Source organism: Siphateles boraxobius, unplaced genomic scaffold (assembly GCF_051911475.1).
Source record: "Siphateles boraxobius isolate OS27281-9 unplaced genomic scaffold, OSU_SipBor_1 41, whole genome shotgun sequence".
Taxonomy (NCBI): Eukaryota; Metazoa; Chordata; class Actinopteri; order Cypriniformes; family Leuciscidae; genus Siphateles; species Siphateles boraxobius.
In genome coordinates, this window is record NW_027509042.1 from 24,629,566 (window position 1) to 24,650,116 (window position 20,551).

Genomic DNA, 20,551 nt, shown 5'->3' on the forward strand with positions numbered 1-20,551 from the left:
AAATTAAACCCAGCAAATTATTAAACCCAGCTTAAGCCAAGCAAATTAGATATTCAAATATTATATAGTGATCTTAATCATCTAACTTTTTGTAAGCTAATAACCTAATAAGAGGAAGTATGAGGCAAATATAGTACACAGCATAAATTATTACACCCCATCTGAACATAACATCTTTAAAAAAAAAAAAAGAAGAAAAAAAAGAAATGTGTCCTAGATGTAAAGACGAATTTGTTGGGTTTCAGAGGGGTGTAATCATTCATACTGTATCTTAACTTGAGAAGCGAGAACCCCTTTTACATTTAATAGAAAATATAATTAACCACTCAAAATTTACATAATAGTAATACACTTACACAACAACTCTTGCTTATTGATATAAACAAGTAATGTATCTTTTATCCAAAGTCCTTGTTATATTTACAACTATTTAATGGACACTTTTTACATTTCTGAGGTTCTCAGAACCAATATAATTTTGGTTGGGTAAACGTAAATAGTGGTGAATGGGAGTATAGTGGTAATGTAGTGGTGAACTAGTGGTGAACTACAGCAAGTTTGACTTTGCATTCCCATTTTTCTCCAATTTCTTTGAGATATTTTAATGCCAATAACACAAATCATAATGTTATAAATACAAAATGTAAAAATATATAAGTACAATGCTAATAACAATGGAAATGTGTCATTACAGTCTGCTAATAGCTTCTATATCTCTTAAAGGGGTGGTAAAATAAAATTTTTCAAAGGCTTGATTGTGTTTGTGGGGTGCACTGTAACATATGTTCATGCTTCGTTTAAAAAAAATTACATTATTTTTCATATATTTTACCTTTATTCTACACTGCTCTCTCCCTCCTTGTAAAAACGGTCTGATAGTTTCCGGGTTCTATGAAGCCAGTCCCTCAAAAATACGCAATGGGCTCAGATTGGTTAGCTGGCCCAGTGTGTTGTGATTCGCTAACCGCCTAGTGCACGATTTCCGGAAACGTCACGCCCCGTACCTTTACCGGTAGTTTGTGCTTCGATGTATAATAAACTATGGCGTCAATAAAACCATACCAATTTGAGCCCGAATCAGACCCAGAGAATGTTAGTGAAGATGATCGAGCAGAACCTGTTCAAGAACGGCTGTTAAACGACGTTTCAGAAAGGTTTGTTTTTTGTTGTCTCATTACTTTTTAGATACGCTGTTATTTAATTGTACTAATTATTATAGCATTACAAAAAATAAGCTTCATAAACAAGAATTTCATATAATCGTTATATGAACAAATTATACTACAGTCCTCAAAGGGATTTTTTTTGAGTAAAGACTGCGAATCTATAGTGATCGTTACTGACTGTATGGCAATGTTACTTTTGTATTTTTAGAATGATTGTAGCCAAATATCTGTCGCCAGAACCAGAGGCGTTGCTAGGCCCTTTTTAAACTTCTACCTAGCCCCCCTGAAAATGTGTGATTAATGTAGGCTACACAAATTCGTGTTCGTTTCAGTCTCGTAATAATCAGATTCAGCGCATTCTTCATCTTCAATCCGCAGTGGCGCCGAGCAGAGAGCACATCAGAAACAGAGGACAGGGTGTGTGTGTGTGTGTGTATGTGTGTTCATCTGAGCCTCATTGGTGTGTCACTGCTCGTCAATGTCAGAATATTTGAGATGACCAATCAAATCAAAGTAGGAGGGCTTTATGTTCACAGACGCTGCTGAGCGCGAATTTTAACAGTGCAACTCGACGCGTATGGTCAAGTGCGAGATAAGCTGCAAGTAGCTAAACTTAACATTTTATATTTGACATATTTTTAGGTCATAAATGTTAAACGAATGACAAAAACTAATCAGGCAAACTAATATAGTTTTGTCTATTTTCGCCATTTTGAACTGAAAATAGGAATATGTAACGTGTAATGTAATAATTAGTTTACTGTCATTGTGAGGGAACAAGAAACATTAACAAAGCCGTTTTCATCATGTTAGGCACAAGATTAATAATGAATGTGTACATATTGAGAATATAATACAAATTGTAGCCTTTAGTAAATTAAAAAAGCTCAGCTTTAGGAAGGGAAAAGAAAGGGATGAAGCTATTTCTTATCCTTTTTTTTTGGTCTTAAAACGTCTTTAAATGCAAATATCAGAGAAAAAAAAAATTTGAACCCCCTACCAACCTCAAATTTAGGACCTCTTTGATTATAAAGCCCTGTCTTCGGCCCTGTATTAGCCATTAGATCAATAATGAATGTGTAGCCTACATATTGTGAATGCAACCTATCAGTTGACCCTATGTTTACTTTCTTCACTGACAGACAAAAATGAAAAGCCTATATCAGTCAAAGCTCAGCTTTAGGAGGGTAAGAGACAGGGTAAGATAAAAACAAAGAGAAAAAGAGTGTGATGCTGATGAGGAGAGAAAAATAATCAGCTGCCCACTGACATGGTTTAAAAGCTGTTATCCAATTTTTTTGGCCTTCAAAACATCTTAAAATGCACATATGTAGATCAGAGAAATAAAACATTTCTCTGGGAAACACCGAACCCCCCTAAGTGCCCTACCTCACGTTTGGGACCACAGTGATTATAAAACCCTGCCTTTGCATGGTAATGAAATTAATAGTGAGCATTAGATCCTAAACTAAAGTGTTAACTTTTTTTATTATTTAAAACAAAAAAAATCATACCCTCATTGGGGGCTTAGCCCCCCTAAAATGAAAATCCTAGTGACGCCCCGGGCCAGAACGATTAACCCAAAACGAACACTAAACATTGGCTTTACTAACGTTACAGTAGCCAAGTCAAACACAGAACCATGTTTAGCATGCCTGTAAATAAACAAGCATGTAGATAAACATAAAAGCTCTAATCAAAGAATAATTTACACTAATTAAGTTCGCTGTTGAGATTAAAAAAAGTTTGTAACGTTAGGTGTTTGTCGGATAACGTTAAGCATGAATGAGCATTTAACAACCTGGTTTGCAGAGCCAAACAGTGTTGTCATTTGTTTACTTCCTTGCTACAACGTACAATTAACAATACGAACTATTACAGGAAAACACATTGACAAAAAATAAATCATACTTACAGGTTGTGGCCCGTAAAAAGTTGTTCTTAAAAGTTGGAACTGCTCCATCTTTCAGCACAAGCCGTTGTGCGAATCCTGCATTGAACTCGCCAAGATTGTTGAAGCTTTCCTCCGTAAAATGTGCAGCACAGAGAGCGAGATTTGGGGAATAATTATGAGGGACCGAGTTAAAAATAAATTTTAACCATTGATCCCTAACTCCCCCGACTCTAGAAAGGCTGAACAAAGTGAACCTGCAATACGGATGAAAATAACAGCGTTTCGACGGCATTGCGGCAACAACAGCCTACTACCACAACAACTCTTCTCCAACGCAATATAAAATGGCCTCGCCCCCCTTATTTAGTATTCTCGGAGGAGGGGTTTAGGGGTTAGTGATGTCAGCAACCCTGGAGGAATGTCGTGTAGTCCCTACCGGCCGTTTGCTGTAGTCCTTAGAAATTGATTTATTTATTTTGTAAGCAAATATCTTCCTTTGCTTTGAACTTTGAACGCTGTAACTTTGCAGATGTTGTTTATGGTCAAACAGCAACATTACACACTAGCTAAAGTTAGAAAAGTGAAATCGTGTTTTACCACCCCTTTAACAACAGACTAATACTTCCTGTTAATTAAGTATCTGGTAAGAATCTATTCTATACTAACAATGCATTAAATCACATTACACATTAATAAACCACGATAAATAAAACAAATTAAGTGATGTCTCATGTCTCAAGTCATGTGAATTACGGGTCATTGGACAGGCGTCCAATCACAACTGACTTCCGGAAAAGGGGAAGTAACCATGACATTTGATGTTATTAAAACAGTGAGTCCCACCCCTCGACTGTCAAAAATAAAAGTGTTCAACAAACGAGCAAAAGCAGCAGGCGAGAGAAGATCAAGCACGAGAGCGTGTGGAATGATCATGCGCGTACACCTCGCGAGGGCTTGTATAGAGAGCCTAAGTCCCTCCCCTCTGCTTCCGACTCATGGGACATTATATCGGAAAAAATTTGTATGGTAGTCAATGGCGAGAGACAACTTATCTTTTTATTCCATATGAACTGTGCCCTGAATTACACATATGATGTTTGTCAATTTAAAAGATAATTATGAAAGTCAAGAAAGTCGCAGTTTGTCATAAAACAGTGGAGTAACATTTAGTTTTATGTGAAAATCACTCAATGAACTACATCTCTCGTCTCGAACTATGTACGTCACCAAGCGCATGTGTGTGCAGTCTGGTACAAAACACACAGGCATGACGGAGTAACGTTACGATTATAACGTTAGACTATAGAAAAAATGATAGACATTTTTTACATTATATAAATAATGTCAAAAATGACATTAGCTTCAGTAAAGTTAGCTTCATTCATTGAGAGAAAAGGTAAGACGTAACATGCGCGCCTTTTGGGTTTGTAGTCTTTGTAATTACGTATTTTCACAGTCTCATACCTCAACAGTTTTATATCAAACTGTGACTTTCTTGACTATCATTGACTACCATACAATATTTTTCCAAAATAAGGTCCCATGGTGGTCCACCTGAAGGGGAGGGACTTAGGCTCTCTATTGCGTGGAGAGGAGATGTCATGCGCGTGTGCAGGGTTTGAATGAGCTCGCGAGTTCCCGTTTCCTCGCGTGTAGATCTGTTATCCTTTCGTGGAAGTCATTTACCGTGCCAGCATCAGTTGTGCGCTCGGTTCTTTTAGGAATTGATTTGTCGCCATAGATTTCTTACACTTTTGTAAGAACACAGCTTGCAAAACATCAATAGAAAACCAATACCTCTGAGACTCTGGCTCGCCTTTCATTCTCTCCACACTGGACAGCAAGTCATCCACTTTAAATGCTTTCCTGAATAGATAAGAAAAACAGTTTATTCAATAAACATACTTTAAGAGAGCTAAGCAAAGCAGACATTTGGGTAACCATTATTAAAACATTGAGAGGACCCACCTTTTGGCATTTGTTCGTGAGTTTCTATGAGACATAAAGGTAAGGGACCTGTGAAGTAATATCGGCTGTGAAAGAGCAAGAAAAAAATTAATAAAACCAAGTACAACTTGAATCAACTCTACTGTTAATGTTAATTCATTGTAAGGCTTTTGATTAACTTATAAAGGTATACTTACAGCTATTAAGTTCCTTGTTCGAAGGAATCTGTAAATTTGAGTAGGCTCTGAAGGGAAAATGCAAATGTTTAATTATTTTAATTTAAATGTTATTCTGTAAAGTGACATCTTGTGTGTCATTTTTACAACCTTCATCTACAATAAACTGTAGGGGTTTAAGTAGCTGCTATCAAAATCAGTTATTACTTGTTACTAGAGATAGTAATAAAATGTTGCCTCATTACAAACCCTTAATACATCACAAAGATAAACCTAAGAGCTCATCCATGTATCTAACAACAGAGCAATTTGTCATGTTCAAGTGTTTTGACAGATGCGAGTCTGTTAATGTATTTTCTCAGAGGCCTTCAGGAAGAGATAATGGTTTAACTTTATATGCTAAATGAGACAGACATGGACTCACTCTCAAAGGCCTGCAGGAAGAGCTCATGGTCGGCCTGCAGTTGCTCCATCTTAGGCTTCTTGAGTGAGCTCACGCCAGAGGACGGGTATACAGCACCATTGGCTTTACAGTTCATCACCTGAGCCGAGTATTTCTGAGGAGCCATCATAAACTAACAACTAACCGGAACTTTACACAAAAACAACACCAGGCGAAATTAATATCTGCACATTAATGACAGACAGCCGCCCTAGCTCCTTTAACCAGCTCTCTAACATCACCTAAACATCAGATACCAGTGGTTACCAGTCCCTCTGAATAGTACGTTACGTGTTGTAATATGACTCATATGCGTAAACCATATGATTTGTAAATATGTTATTGATGTGCGTCCTCAGTCTGGTCACTGATCCTCAACAGATGAAAATTAGCACGTTAGCTTGCGGTCCTTCACGGCGACAAAAACACAGTTAAATAACACCAAGTTATCCAGCCATATAGACAGCCGTTCACTTTCCGTTTTAGATAAACGTTAAGGTTTGTTAAATATTTGTTATTTACGACCGAAAGTGCATTTATTCTGGATGTGAAAATCCTACCAACTGATGGACATCGGTACTACTGTATCGCCCGAGCCCTTGAGGAAAGAGCCGCGAGAACCGGCCTACTGCAATGTGGCAGCCAATCAGAGACGTCGGCTGGTGAATTCGAGGTTTTCTATTGGGCTGACTGATCTTGATAGACGCGGGATTAAGATTGGTAGAGGAGACAAATTGCCGCCAAGAATGTTTTGGTTTTTCGAAGAGGCACGACTCGGGGCAGAATCAAACATATCGAGATCTTTAGTTAATCATATATTGTACATTATCATTTCAAATAAAAATAACAAAAATATGTACCAACATAATGATTGTGTACAACATTTGAATAAAATGATAGATTTAAAAACTAATGACAGCTTTTGTCCCTCGCCACTCCACGAATCTGCGCAAAGACGGAAAATAGATGTAATTATTAACGCTCTAAATTATAAAACGCTCTAAATTACCGAGGATCCATCATTCGTGTGCAGAATTCTCGTCGGAGTTTTTTTCCGATGAGCAACCGGATGTAGCGCATTCAACTTCCCGTCCACACATGTGTCGTGATGTGATGTGATGTGATGTGAAGTTGGTCAGTTTTCGTTATTCTAACGTTACTAAAACTCTTAATATCTTACACATTTTGTGTATATTCCCCTCACAACCTTTAGAAATGGCTGACATTGTACAACAACGATTAGAGGACAAAATACCAGCGCTTGAACAGCTGGAGAGAGTCGGTTTGTTCACGAATAAAGAAGTCAAGTGAGTATCACAGTAAACACATTAACAGAAAAAAGCGGTTCTTCTCTGAAACAAAGAGTTTCCTCAAACAAGACTTTTGTTTCAGGTCCATGTTGAAAAGATCTACTGCTCTTGAATACAAGCTGCACCGTGCAGTTCAGAGTAAAGATGACTTTATCACATTCATACAGGTCTGTATTATCAAAAGGCTGATTGATTTATTTTGTGAATCTCACAAATAATCAGTATACATATTAGTTACCTCCATCAGGATGGGTTGGACTTTGCAAATAACCATTCTAAGCAGCAGGGTCCAAATAACTTGATATGACTTATAATTGTATGGTTCGATTTTTGTTCTTCATCAGTATGAAATAAACGTGCTAGAGCTCATCAAGAAGAGGCGGGCGGTGAGTAGAGCTTTGGTGTCCATTAATTGTAAAATATATTTTTTTTAGTAATAAAGACCTATTTTACCCTAAACCAGGGGTTCTCAACTCTGGCCCTCGTGGTCCACTTTCCTGTAGATTTTAGCTCCAACCCTAATCAAACACATCTGATCAAGCTTATCAAGATCTTCAGTATTAGTAAAACGTTAATGGAAGATGAGTTTGTTTAAGGTTGGAGCTAAACTCTGCAGGAAAGTGGACCCCTATGGCCAGAGTTCATTACCCCTGCCCTACACTGTACTTTAACTGAACTGTACTGTTGTGTTCTCAGAGAATTGGTTACCATTTTAAACGCGAAGAAATTGAGTATCCCATCATTCATCGCATAAACAATGTTTTCAGAAGGGCTACTACAAAATGGCAGGTTGGACAATATAAAATGATAACATCACTTTAGGTGCTGTAAAGTGATGTTCAATTTTTGATTAAATAAATGTTTTTCCTGTAGGAGGACGTGCAGCTCTGGCTTTCTCAGGTTGCTTTTAATAAGAAATGGGTATGTGGTTTTGTTATTAAACTAATAAATACCAGCAAATCCATGTTAATGGGGTAGGATGATGTTATAATATGTTTGTCATTAGGATTTTAAAAAAAAGATCATAATCTTGCTGCTCATATTTCGAACAGGGCACAAAGACTCAGCTCAGCAAGGTTTTGTCATCTATGTTAGCTATCCATCCAGACAAACCAGGTAAACTTTTGTGGATTTATTGTCATTGCTATAGACAGTTAATTTACTCTGACTGCTCTATGGAACCATACTCTTATGTATTTTTAATACATAAGTATACATGTTTATTAGGGCTGTGCAATGATTAATCGCATCCAAAATAGAAGTTTGTGTTTACATAATATGTGTGTGTACTGTGTATAATTATTTTGTATATATATATATTTACACACAAATGCATGTATATGTGTTATTAAAATGTGTTATTTATATATAAAATATTCATATAAGTATATACATTGAAATATTTCTTAAATATTTACATGCATGTGTGTGTGTGTGTATATTTATATATACAAAATAATTATACACAGTACATATATTATGTAAACACAAACTTTAATTTTGGATGCAATTAATCCCGATTAATCATTGCACAGCCCTAATATTCATTTATTTTTGAGGTGTATACAATTTCAAAGAGATGGCCAGGAATACTGTAATTTCATAATTATTGCAGCTCTGTGGATAATGGCTGCTAAGTGTGAGATGGAGGACAGGAACTCTTCAGAGAGCGCCCGACATCTCTTTCTCCGTGCCCTGCGCTTTCATCCAGAGAATAAGAAAGTCTATCAGGAGGTGATGAGACACTAGCATTTCTCTTTGAATTAGCCTGGGTAAACTAATAAAACATTAAAACTATAAGCTGTTCATGCAATAATCAGTATTAATGTGTGTGTGTGTGCGCAGTATTTTCGGATGGAACTCATGCATGCTGAGAAATTGAGGAAACAGCAGCAGGAGTTGGAACAAGCTAAAATAGATGTGGTGGGTTAATAGGTGAAGATAGATGAATATGCCTTTGTGTAAAATGCAATTTAAAAAAACAACTTTATTTTCTCAATTTAGGGGGAATATACATTTTCTCCGGAAATCTTGAGTGGAAAACTTGCTGAGGTGGTATACAGAGATTCTGCACAAAAAATTAAAGGTCATAAGATTTTCAACAGAGCGTTTCAACTCAACTGTTTCAGGTTGTATTAGTTGAGTGCTGTAACTAAGGTTATCTTGTCTCATCAGGGGCTGAATTCATCTTGTCCCTGCTACAGATCGCTGCCATCTTTGACTTCACAAAGGAGCTACATGACACCATCCTGCAAGAGTAAAGTCTATTCCCTTTTTTTCTGCTATTTTACGTAGATTAATTTCTTACTTTTTTCCTGTTTCATGTCTTAGTTTTTACATGATCATCTTAATTAGAGGTTGACTTATTTATCGTTTTTACTGATTAAGCCGCAACAATGAACACTATAGGACCTGTTGAAAATCCAGAAAAATTTGCTCTGAAACCAGTATTGGCAAAATCCATTAACAGTAAGTTCAAGTCAGAAAAGGTGATGTTTGAGTACTGTTTGATTTTAGTCTACAGAGTAACTATAATGATGACTGCCTGATGTGGGATTTCATGGCTAAGCGTGAGCTGGATGCTGCTGGAGCCCCGGAGCTCCAGTCTGCGAAAGGAAGAGCTTCCGATACAGACCGCAGAGAAGATCGCTGCTGTGCCGTTTATGAGGAGGCTCTGAAGAGCCTTAATACAGGTATCATGATGTAACACTTACTTCAGACACGTTCAGTGTTTGTGTCTAAAAATATTAAGTTAGAATTCATTGGTGGAAATGAGTGCATTCTCATGGTTCTAGCTGTACATAATTTGCCTACTGATGTGCAATTTCTTTTTGTAGAGGCCATGTGGACATTCTATGTCACGTTCTGTCTTGAGAGATATAAGAGGAAGACAAATGTCACTGAACTCAAGGAAAAGGTAATGATCCTGGGGTTTTATTGGGGTGTCACAGTGTGAGATTTATATATAATGTTGATTTAGAAAAGCATGGATTTTCTTGATTTGGGAAAAAATCTGAATTACAAAATGACATTTACAATATGAATATGAAGTCATTCCCCCTTTACAGGTGAAAGGCACGTCGAGAACTTTAACAATTGGGTATATCAGGTTAAACAATAACCAATACTATATATTCTTACCCATCATTCTTGAAATTTGTGCATTCCTGTGTCTCAGGAAAAACCTTTACAGGGGTTCTTATGATTAGCTCAGTTTGAGGTGAATGAATATGAGCCACTCTTTGGCCCTGTTTACACCTGATATTAAGATGCGTTTTGGTCGATCGGATCACAAGTAGACTAGGGAGTCATACCCATTTACATCTGGTATTTTAATCTGTCTCTTTTGAGAGTCATTCCCATTTACATCTGGTATTTTAATCTGTCTCTTTTGTCCACTTTCAGCTACTTCTGTCCTGATTTTTTCGAGGGGAGGGTCGATGTCTGGGTAAATGTATGGGTTTTTTCTAGGGCTGGACCCAAATATTCAATTTTTGGATTCGAATATTCGGGGGATTTTTTTTTTATTTTTTTTATTTTACACCTGGCACCCCCCTCGAAACGGTTCTCATGTGCGCTTGAAAAGATTTGCACTATAAAATCTGCCGAAATACAATACCCTTTTTTACAATTATCTTAGCTTAGCTGGTTTTATTAGGATGAACAGTTGAAGGAACCCAACCTTGTTATATAATATATTTGCTTATTCTTAGCCTACTAAAGTGTTCCCTGCAGTATTCTCGGTCTAAAGCGCAGAACTGCAGCTTGTTTTTTGGGTTAAGCTGCGTTGCTTTGACATTGTGGAAAATAGAATGTGGAAAACAGAATAATAGAAACAAAAAATGTATTAGCCTTTTTACTCGTTATTTAGGGCTGTGCTGGTAAACTTGACAACGCACCACCGCGGCTGAGTAGCACCAGCGGTGGTCCGAAAAAACAATTTTGTTTTGTGTGTGAATGCTGTTTTACATGAATATTATGACACGGGTGAAGCAAAAAGCATTGTTTACAAAATAAAAAATAGGTTAACAATTATATGTTACATCACAGCCATGGAAACATTTGGATTCATGATGAATGAGAGAGTTGTGCGTGAGCCCATAAAAATGTAAGCTTTGTCGGCTTTGTATTCTGGTTTGCGATCTGGTCTCCCGATTATTAGTAGTATTTAACAATATTCAATTAGTTATTCCACTGGACATGGAATCTCTTGTTTCTTTTCCCAAATCTTCACTCACGTCTCACAAGGATTATAAATGTTTCTTCCTTTGTTTCGCTTTTAATTAGGCCTTTTATATTCGCATTCTTTACTGTGGTGGTAGCCTAAAGTAGGAAAAACTTAGCCTAACTTTTTACTTGCATGTCAAATTCTTTTAAACACAGCTTGTGCTTGTTATTATACTTGGTAAGGCACGTAAAATGCATTTGTAAAGCGCGTTTCACACAGACGGGTGATTTTAGTTTCGATTTCTCTGGCAGCGCAAAATCAAACACAGCCTAAATGTCTTGACACTGAGGAAGATAAAATTGACTCTTTACAACAAGTAGAAAACATGAATATATTAGAAAAGAGATGGTCTCTTTCCTGCTCGTGTCCCACATCCCTGATCCCTCTCAAAGCACAGAGCGGTAGGTTTAGGCTATATCATGCGTCTTTGTGTGTAAATATAAAACGAATAAAAAAAATATACTTTATTAAATTATTTAAGTAACCATTATTTACTGATATTTATTTCAATGCTTTACAGGCATTAGTGTATTGTTTCATTGACGGAAGTGCTGCTCAAATAAACACGCATGTCTGTTACGAAATGGAGGTATGAGCCTCGTTTATTATTATTTTTTGTTTCCCTCCGAAGCTTTGAATATTCAATGTTGATTACTACGGAAGCTTCGAAGCTCAAAAAATGGTATTCGGACCAACCCTAGTTTTTTCAGATCTTTCAATCTAATGGAAAAAATTCACGCAATTTACATATGAACATGACCGGAGAAAACAGAAGAGCATATGGATAGCAGTAGCTTTTGTTTCTGCTCTGGCAGCCACAAGACCCTGCCAAACGCTGTCCTTGGTATGTTTTCATCCTCAAACCAAAATTGGGTCTCCAGACAAATTTTAAATCCCATCAGGCTAGCGCCCTCCCATGATGTTTTCGCATTAGGTCAGTAGGTGGTCTTTTGAGGCTGTTCGAACACATTCGGCCACACTACTATTCGAGCATCTCCACTACAAAAACAATCCGTAACCTCTGGAAGTGGTCGAAAGTGGCTGAGCTCAAAAGGTTTTAGACCCCATTTCTACCTGTATTTAGCGTCGTCCATTTGTGATCCGATCGACCAGATGCAAACAGGGCTTTTGAATAATTTATTATAGAAGTTTATTTTTAATGTTGTTTTTGATGAAATTGCATGTTAATGATAATACTTTAATATACCAACAACCAGTAATAAATAAAAAAGCAATTGGTCTCCTACTAATACTAACCTTCTTGCTTTCTTAGACAACAGTGGTCTTGGTGTTTGTTGATTTTTTGTTTTCTGGTTAAGTGCCTAACTCAATTGTGACCAACTTTTCAGAGAAAGGAACGATTACTCCAAGTCTTACAGAGTGCTCATGATGCCAAGCTTTTACAAGAGACTTACTACAAGAACTGGGTAATGTACACTTAACATTGGCATCTCACTGAAACGCCTTCACCTCACATGCCTTACGCAGCATGCAGCAGTTTGTTCAAATGGTGCTGCTGTTGTAATATAGGCCACTTCCATCCCCTGAAAAAACAGCTACAGGTCCTGCTTTCATCAGGGGATACAGTATCTGCTACCCAGATCGCCATCACAGCCACTCAGCGCTTCAGCCAATCAGTAGAGATGTGGAGCTTCAGCCTCCAGACATTGGTCCATCTGGAGAGTGCAGAGGCGGGACATCTATTCCAGGAAGCCCTGAAACATGTGAATCCCAAGGTAGCATTTGTGCCACAGCTGTCTCTAATTGGGACATCTTCCTGCAACAGCAGATTTGCCCTAATTAGTCCACTTTAATAAGTGAACTTAGTGCTTTTTCTTCAAAATATTTTAATTATAATTGGATAACAATACTATAGTTACATTTTATTCATTTGAATTTTATTCAAAGTGACTTAAATTGCATTTAATGCATGCATTTTATCAGTTAATGCATTCCCTGGGAATTGAACTCTTAAACTTGGTATGAATAGCACCATGCTCTGTTTGAGCTACAGTAATGCCTATATATAATTTTAGTCAAATGATGAGTCATCCTCTGCTAGGATAATTCGGGTTTGCATATTCATTTGTCCTTGGCGCTCTTTCGTCAACCAGCTAGTGAGAAGTAGCCCCATGTGCAGGATTATGAAGCCTTTAGTTACATAACCCTACAAAGAGGCCGTTATCCAACCACATGGGAACATGAGGCTTTAGAGTAATCAGCATGCACAATTACCCGGTTTCATTTCTCATTCCTTCATGTCTTGGTGTTTGTTTTGCCCAAACAAAATGGTTTTATCAGTTTCTTGCAGAATTTGAGGTTTTAAAGTGGAGAGTAGTGAGGGAAGTCATCACTATTGTGAAATGTAATGTAATATAATACGGTGGGGGTCCAAAAGACTTGTAGCAGTAATGCAAATGCTTGAATTATATTATCAGCATTGTACATTGGAACATTGAGTAAATTGAATTTTAGTACAAATGGGTCAGTGTCACAAAATTACTTATATTTATTATGTCAAATCTCTTACAATATTGAAAAAGCATTTAAAAACTTGTCTCTTCTGTAAGCAGAAGACTTTGTTTATTATTGTTGGTGGTACTTGTGTTATTGCCTCCTTAAGATGAATTGCATGGTTTCTCATTTGTAAGTCACTTTGGATAAAAGTGTCTGCTAAATAAGTAATTTTAAATCTGTATTTTATTCATGACCTAGAAAATCATTTTACGCCTTTTTTTCCAAATCCTAAAATGTTGAATGTTTTTCATTTAAACCTACAAATATTTTAACTGTGTACCCAATTATATCTCTTTTATATTTAATCATTGTATAATGTGTTCTACAGGAAAGTCTGGCATTATGGCAGGTGCAGGCAGATTGGAGCATAACCTCACAGACACCAGAGGAAACTGAGACCTTTTTTCAGGTGGGACATGACAAACACAAAAAAAAAAGTTTACACTAAAACTCGGCCAAGATCAGTCAAAGATGGTGAATATAAAGGCATTCTGATCATTTCTGACTTTTTTTTTTCCTGATTTCATGTTGTCCTGATTACATGTTGAATTTGAGTTCTAATGCAGTCCACATTGTTAATATATCAAATGTAATTAAATTGTTCCTGATTCTATACTTGCAGAGAGGCCTACTGTCCCCAGTACCTGCAGTGTCAGCTGCCATGAAGGAAAAATACCTTGATTGGTCATACAAAACTGGTAGTTACAAAAGGGCTAGAAAAACATTTACAAGGTACACATCAAATGTGCTCTAAGGCTCTTTCTTTCTGTATATACAGTGGGGCACTAAAGGCTGAGGCCATAAGTAAAAAATGCTTATATTTTACATTGTTTTAATGGAGTTTTAAATTTAATCAAATTATTTTCATCGGCATTTTAAATATTTCTATTTTATATTGACATGCCTTATTCCCTTTATTGCTTTTACTCCTTTGTTTTAAATTAATTTAGCAGATACCTCTATATAAAAAAAGCAACTTACAAATGAGGAAAATCATAAGCATAATCAAATCCTGAAACAATATTTTCAGTACGGTTTTAGACTTTTGGAACCCACTGTATAAAGTATCTCACGAAAGTGAGTACACTCCTCACATTTCAGAAAACATTTTAGTATATCTTCTCAAGCGACAATACTATAGAAATGAAACTTGGATAGATTTTAGAGTAGTTAATGTGCTGCTTGTATAGCAGTATATATTTACTGTCCTTTAAAATAGCTGGCGTATTTTGAAGGACGGGCGTACACGGTGCGATTTTTTTTTTTTTTTTTTTTTTTTTTTTTTTGCTGTTTTACTAGCTCGCAGATGATCGCGTGGAATTCGGTGATTGTCGCGGCTAGCAGCGTGTGAGAGGAATTACGAGCCTAACATGTTACGAGCACCTCCAGATAATTTTTAAATATGTTAAAAAAAATTCTGGGAGTCGGCCCGATTTTCGTATGGTCTGAGCACTGACAAGCTGACCTTCCGCATCTGCAACCTCTAAAGCAATGCTGGCAGCACTTACGCGTCTGTTTAAGCCAGCTTCTGCACCTGACACACAGCACGAGCACTCCACTTCTTTGATTGAGCCTTGCGAGGCCTGTTCCGAGTGGAACCCATCTTGGAAAACCTCTGTATGACCCTAGCCTGTACTGTAACTCAGTTTCAGGGAGTAACCAATCTTCTTATAGCCTAGGTCAGCTTTGTGGAGAGCAACAATTCTAATTCTCAAATCATTAGAGTTCTTTGCCATGAGGGTCCATGTTGAACATCCAGTGGTCCGTATGACAGAATTGCACTCAAAGCACAAATTTTAACTGCTCTAATTCAAGATACACAGATTTGTATGGTCCTGTTAAGCAGAAAAAAGCATGAAAATGATGAATAGGACATGTGGCTTTGCATGGTTAAATAACGTACAGCTATTATCACTCAGGGTGTACTCTCACTTTTGTTGCCAGCTATTTTGACAATGGCTGTATGTTGAGTTATTTTCAGAGGACATTAATACTGCTATACAAGCAGCACATTGACTACTCTAAAATCTATCCAAGTTTCATTTCTATAGTATTGTCCCTTGAGAAGATGTACTAAAATGTTTGCTGAAATGTGAGGGGTGTACTATGGAGAGGGAGATGCAGTATATCTACAAATGAGGAATAAGCCATTTGAAAACAACCCTTTCTTTTACATCTTGGGTTTCAGCTTACATGAACAGAGACCCTTCACTAAGGCTTTCTTCCTGATGATGATTCAGATCGAGAAAGAGCAGGTAAAAGTGATGTAGCACCCGGTGAAGGGTGTCGAAAATTCCTATTAACCAGCAGACATGTATATAAACACATACAGTGTATTGCTGATCTGTATTATTCTCTCAGGTGACACCAAAGATGAGTAATCTGAGAGATTACTATGAGCGAGCACTTCGTGAGTTCGGCTCCTCAGATGAAGGTGAGTGCGATTCAGTGCTTTTCATCCTTTAAAGAGGCAGCTCTTTCATACTTTAATATATTACACTGAGCAACAACTACTATTTGATGTTTTAGATCTGTGGATGGACTACATCAAGGAAGAGTTAGCTAGCCATGGAAACCCAGAGAACTGTGGGAAGCTCCACTGGAGGGCTGTTAAAACCCTGGAGGGTGAAAGTGTTGAGCGTTTTACCACCAAGTACACACTGCTGCAGACCGGGAACATTTAAAACCAGCATGAATTTTAAACGTGTCTGTGTTGATCATATTTGGAGCACACATTGACTGATAACCTCAGGAGTTTCCCTAATTGTTGAAAACATTGAAGTTCCATTAATCTTTTTGATATTTTTTGAAACATGCTGGCATTGATCTTTCCATGTTGTTTCAGAAATAAACATTTTATTATGACACTGCTATTGTCTTTAAATGTTAAATAAATGATTAGTTGTATTTTGGCAAACCCTAGCTTACACCTGCACACCAAATAAAACAAAAGTTCTATACAAAAAAACATAACTGTGGTGAAATATTGTTGCCTGTAGGTAGCATCAATTCAGAATCCTCTTGACATTTTTTGCATTATAAATCTAGACATTCATTTTGCTATTACAGAGCAAGTGTAACAAGTACCTCTTCAGAAAAAAAAGTAAAATCTATAAAACACAATGGCGGAGCATTAACTGATTTCACATCTAAAATAAAGTAAAAACTCCTTCAGCATTACAAGTAGTAGTAGTTATTGCACTGAAAAAATTGTCAAGTTAACTACATCAACCTTTCTTTAGTGATTAAGGACACTTCAAGTTGTGAAATTGCGAGTTTAATCGATGTCACTGATTTTTACTAATAAATTACCATGGAGCTGAGAAATAAGCTATATGAGATTATATAGGTTAACAAAGTTATAATTTGCCATTGGCAAAAGTTGAATGTGTTGTTTAAAAGTAAGCTAGACACAAAAGCTGACTCCATTGAAGATGGCAGCAAACAGGTTGAAAAGCCTGCTAATGCACTGGTTGTGTTTGTACAGCTTTCAGCAAGCTTGTGTAAAGAAACCATGGTCAGGTAGCATCTCTGAATCCTTTCCTCTGTTGTAGCCATAAACAACCTATAAAATCCATAATGGGAATCCATGGTGAAAGCCTATTTTTTTTATCAAGAAACACGCTTGTTTGGCTTTACCAGATTACTCGGAATCGCATCAACTGATAAAAAAAAAAAAAAATTTAATGAGTTAGGAGTAACTAAAGTTAAGTGGGTTATCAATTGAATAGAAGTCATGTTAAGACATGTTAAAATCCCTTTAAGGTGAGCAGAACATAGCTTGACACCAACATTCACCGCTGTAGTATCTCTGGCTTGACTAGTCCTGAGTCAGTTCTTCCTTAGCAGAATGTAGGTGAAGAGAGCCACAAGTGCAGCCGACAGAAGGCCGATGACACACTGGTGGATGGTTATTACACTCTCCAGTGAGTGAATGCGCTCTTCCATGGCACTGGTGTGGATGTAGTCATAGATTGAGGCCCCAATGCTCCACACCGCCCAAACTGCATCCACCAACGCCTTCATTGTGGGAGACACCATTGAGTGTGTGACTGTCCCACAGTTTGGGAAATCCTCACAGCAGCTCTCAATCACCCCGCCTAGAATTGGTACAGCATCCCAAAGCCCGAAGAGCAAAGAGTATTTACAAAAGACAGTATACTCTTGACCACTTTTTTATTATTATTATTTTAGAAAAACACCTGGGTGCATGGTAAAATGAAAACATATACTCAAACTAAAGTAGCAACACTGTGTATAATAATGTACATTTAATGTTGTATGCCTAGCCTCTATTGTAATACTCCTTATTGAAATATCTTGTTTGGCTGTGAAACAAAATCACGTTAAAGTGATGGTTCATCAAAATGAAATTTGTCATAATTTACTCACCTACAAGTCATTCCAAACCATTTTCTTTCATCTGTAGAACATAAAATAAGCAATTTTAGAAATGTTTGTTTTTTACCCCCATAGAGTGGAAGACAATATTCACCAACCGGTTTAGTTAACAACATTCATCAAAATATCTTCTTTTGTGTCCCACAAAAGAAAGTCATACAGGTTTGGAACAATGACAGCATTTCCGTGTGATTGAACTTGAGCATGTGGCCAAAACACTTTGTACAACTATGCATTCATAAATAAAAAAAACTCCTCCACACCAAAGTAATGCTTTCTGTACACCTAAAGACTTTGAAAAGATTTAGAAAAGACTTTATAAGATTATCAGCTCACATCTAAAGACTTGGGTTCACCGTTTTTAGTCTTAGACTAAAGACTTGCGATAATATCAAACATGTTTGATATGAAAGACTAGAGAAAGACTGGCATATCACCTCACATTTAACGATCGAGATGAAGGGAGCGCGCCGAGACTCCAGTAAGATTCCTAAAGACTGCCATTCTTTAGTCTGGGACTGTGAAAATCCTTTGGTGTACGCCCGGCATTAAGCAATGTACGCTTTCATTTGGTCTCTCTGGGACGAGACCCCTTTGTAAAATACCATTAAAGGGCAACTGCTAACAAGCTGCTGTTTCACTCTTATTTTCTGTTAATTTGAATATGCCATATGCAGTTGCTATTATTATGAAACAGAAAAATTGTGCAGGCGTCTTCACACTCCCGTGGTGCATACAGTAATACCTCTACTATTCGATGGGAAATAATCAAAACAATGAACTTTCATTGAGATGACGTTTCATTATAATGTGTTTGCTTGTAATAGTGAAATCATTTGCTACTGTATTGACCAGTCCAGTCTGTCGACTGACTGAATGAGTGAGCCCTGATAGATCTCCCCTCATGTTTACATGTGCAATATAAGCATGGCATGACATCCTTCAAAAAAGCAACAGCGCAACACAAGTTTGAGCACATTTCAAAAGCTAGTAGCCTAAGTTACCTCTGCCGACTCAATCATCAATTTAAAAAGCTACTAGGAACTGTATCTAACTTGCACTGATATAACGTTACAAGGCCATTATTGCTCAATTCACAAGGCCGATCATATATCTTCCTATGGGCAAAATAATCATCCCTGCTGAATAAAACGCACTATATGTGGTTTCGTATCCGAGAGTTTCTGAAGCAGCCGGATAAAAGACATTGGGAAATTATGAGAGGCGATGAAAACATGATCATCAGCTGACATCCCTGCTCTGACAAACATCGTGATGAACAATGATAAAGACTCACCGAAGGATCGCGGATGTTAGCTGAATAACAAATGCAATGTGAATGATCATTCGTACAGTTGAATATTTGTGAAAATATGACGGGCCGTATCGTATGACAGAAATCCTCGATACTCCGCCACGAGCCCGAAGCGGCTCCCGTGATGACGACATGCGTGAAGGGCGTGTCTTCTATTGAGGATTGTTCAATGTATTAAATCAACTGTTCAGGACAAAACTATTACTCTTTAAATATTGTGTGGGGAAAAAATACGTCAACTGCAGAAAGATCGAAAAAAAATCTTACAAGCAGAATATTGGTATTTTAGCATTTAAAAATATTTTGTACGCATGTAGCCTATAGTTCTTTTTTACTATACTGTAAACTAATTAAAAATAAGAGGATAAAAACAAGGCCCGTTATAATTTCTTACACAACTACAGTCGTTAAAAAGTAGGACAATTCGAATGTAGTGTATATTAATGTGTCACCACAGGGAGCCGCTCCACACTGCAATAGAGCAATTCAATCTATCCAAATAAACCAGTCTCTTCACCCAACCCCCTTCTGCCTCGCAAGAAAAAAAATCATACATTTAAGGTCATGATATATTGACTTTTTGGTAACTTTTTGAGCATTGTTGCTGGGCAATGTTGCCGGCAAACGGGTGAGACACATGGGAGGGCCCACCGAAGTATCCCGATATACATTTTGCCCATTCTCAATGGGAAAGTGCTCAAGCATTGCTGAAAAAATTTGCCCAATGTGTCATCTTTACAGTCTGTTGCCAAATAGGATACACAGACATTAAATAACTTTTCAAATAGAGTCGGTATAAATGGAATGTATGTTCTAATTATTATTTTACCAAAATGATTATGAGCCGGTTTTTAAGAAAAAATATTTATTAGAACAATTGATTAACACTTCAGTTTAGGTCCAGTTCTCAGCTAGTTGCTCATTAGCATGCAGGATATTGGCTGTTTATTAGTAGGCTTATAGCACATTTTAATGCCTTATACTGCATAATCTAGTCTACATCCTCTACCTATAAACTTAATAACTAAATGAACCATTATTTTTAATGGAACTGGTTTTGAATGAACCGCACAAAAACAGTTAGGCTACTCTTGATAATTTGTAATTTGCATTACTATTATTGCAGCAATGTGTTTTGACGTTGATATATGCAGG

General features: G+C 37.1%; 2 protein-coding genes and 1 long non-coding RNA gene across 4 annotated transcripts in view; 1 reads left to right on the plus strand and 2 right to left on the minus strand.

Moving 5' to 3' along the window:
• Positions 1 to 6,683, minus strand: part of suz12b (SUZ12 polycomb repressive complex 2 subunit b) — a 32,821-nt gene extending 26,138 nt beyond the window's left edge. The window contains exons 1-4 of the mRNA XM_077198975.1: positions 5,608 to 6,683; positions 5,205 to 5,251; positions 5,029 to 5,093; positions 4,858 to 4,926 (exon numbers count right to left, since the gene is read on the minus strand). Coding sequence (XP_077055090.1) covers positions 4,858 to 4,926; positions 5,029 to 5,093; positions 5,205 to 5,251; positions 5,608 to 5,755 — 329 coding nt within the window. The 5' untranslated portion in view covers positions 5,756 to 6,683. The remainder of the gene's footprint in view (positions 1 to 4,857; positions 4,927 to 5,028; positions 5,094 to 5,204; positions 5,252 to 5,607) is intronic.
• Positions 6,684 to 6,688: 5 nt separating this feature from the next.
• Positions 6,689 to 16,648, plus strand: utp6 (UTP6 small subunit processome component). The gene is made up of 19 exons (XM_077198976.1): positions 6,689 to 6,932; positions 7,018 to 7,102; positions 7,280 to 7,321; positions 7,632 to 7,724; positions 7,809 to 7,856; positions 7,988 to 8,051; positions 8,551 to 8,669; positions 8,781 to 8,858; positions 8,940 to 9,021; positions 9,111 to 9,192; positions 9,453 to 9,628; positions 9,773 to 9,852; positions 12,513 to 12,590; positions 12,720 to 12,899; positions 14,009 to 14,089; positions 14,303 to 14,412; positions 15,869 to 15,935; positions 16,042 to 16,114; positions 16,210 to 16,648. The coding sequence occupies exons 1-19, from the start codon at positions 6,841 to 6,843 to the stop codon at positions 16,362 to 16,364; spliced, it is 1,785 nt and encodes a 594-aa protein (XP_077055091.1). The 5' UTR covers positions 6,689 to 6,840; the 3' UTR covers positions 16,365 to 16,648.
• LOC143706735 (uncharacterized) lies at positions 16,517 to 19,541 on the minus strand. 2 transcript variants are annotated; one of them, XR_013193020.1, is made up of 3 exons: positions 19,379 to 19,541; positions 18,073 to 18,103; positions 16,517 to 17,780 (listed from the first exon to the last, which is right to left on the minus strand). It is a non-coding gene; the product is annotated as an uncharacterized LOC143706735 (long non-coding RNA). The 2 variants fall into 2 exon arrangements; XR_013193021.1 differs by having other exon boundaries at positions 17,703 to 17,780; positions 18,069 to 18,103.
• Positions 19,542 to 20,551: the final 1,010 nt, after the last annotated feature.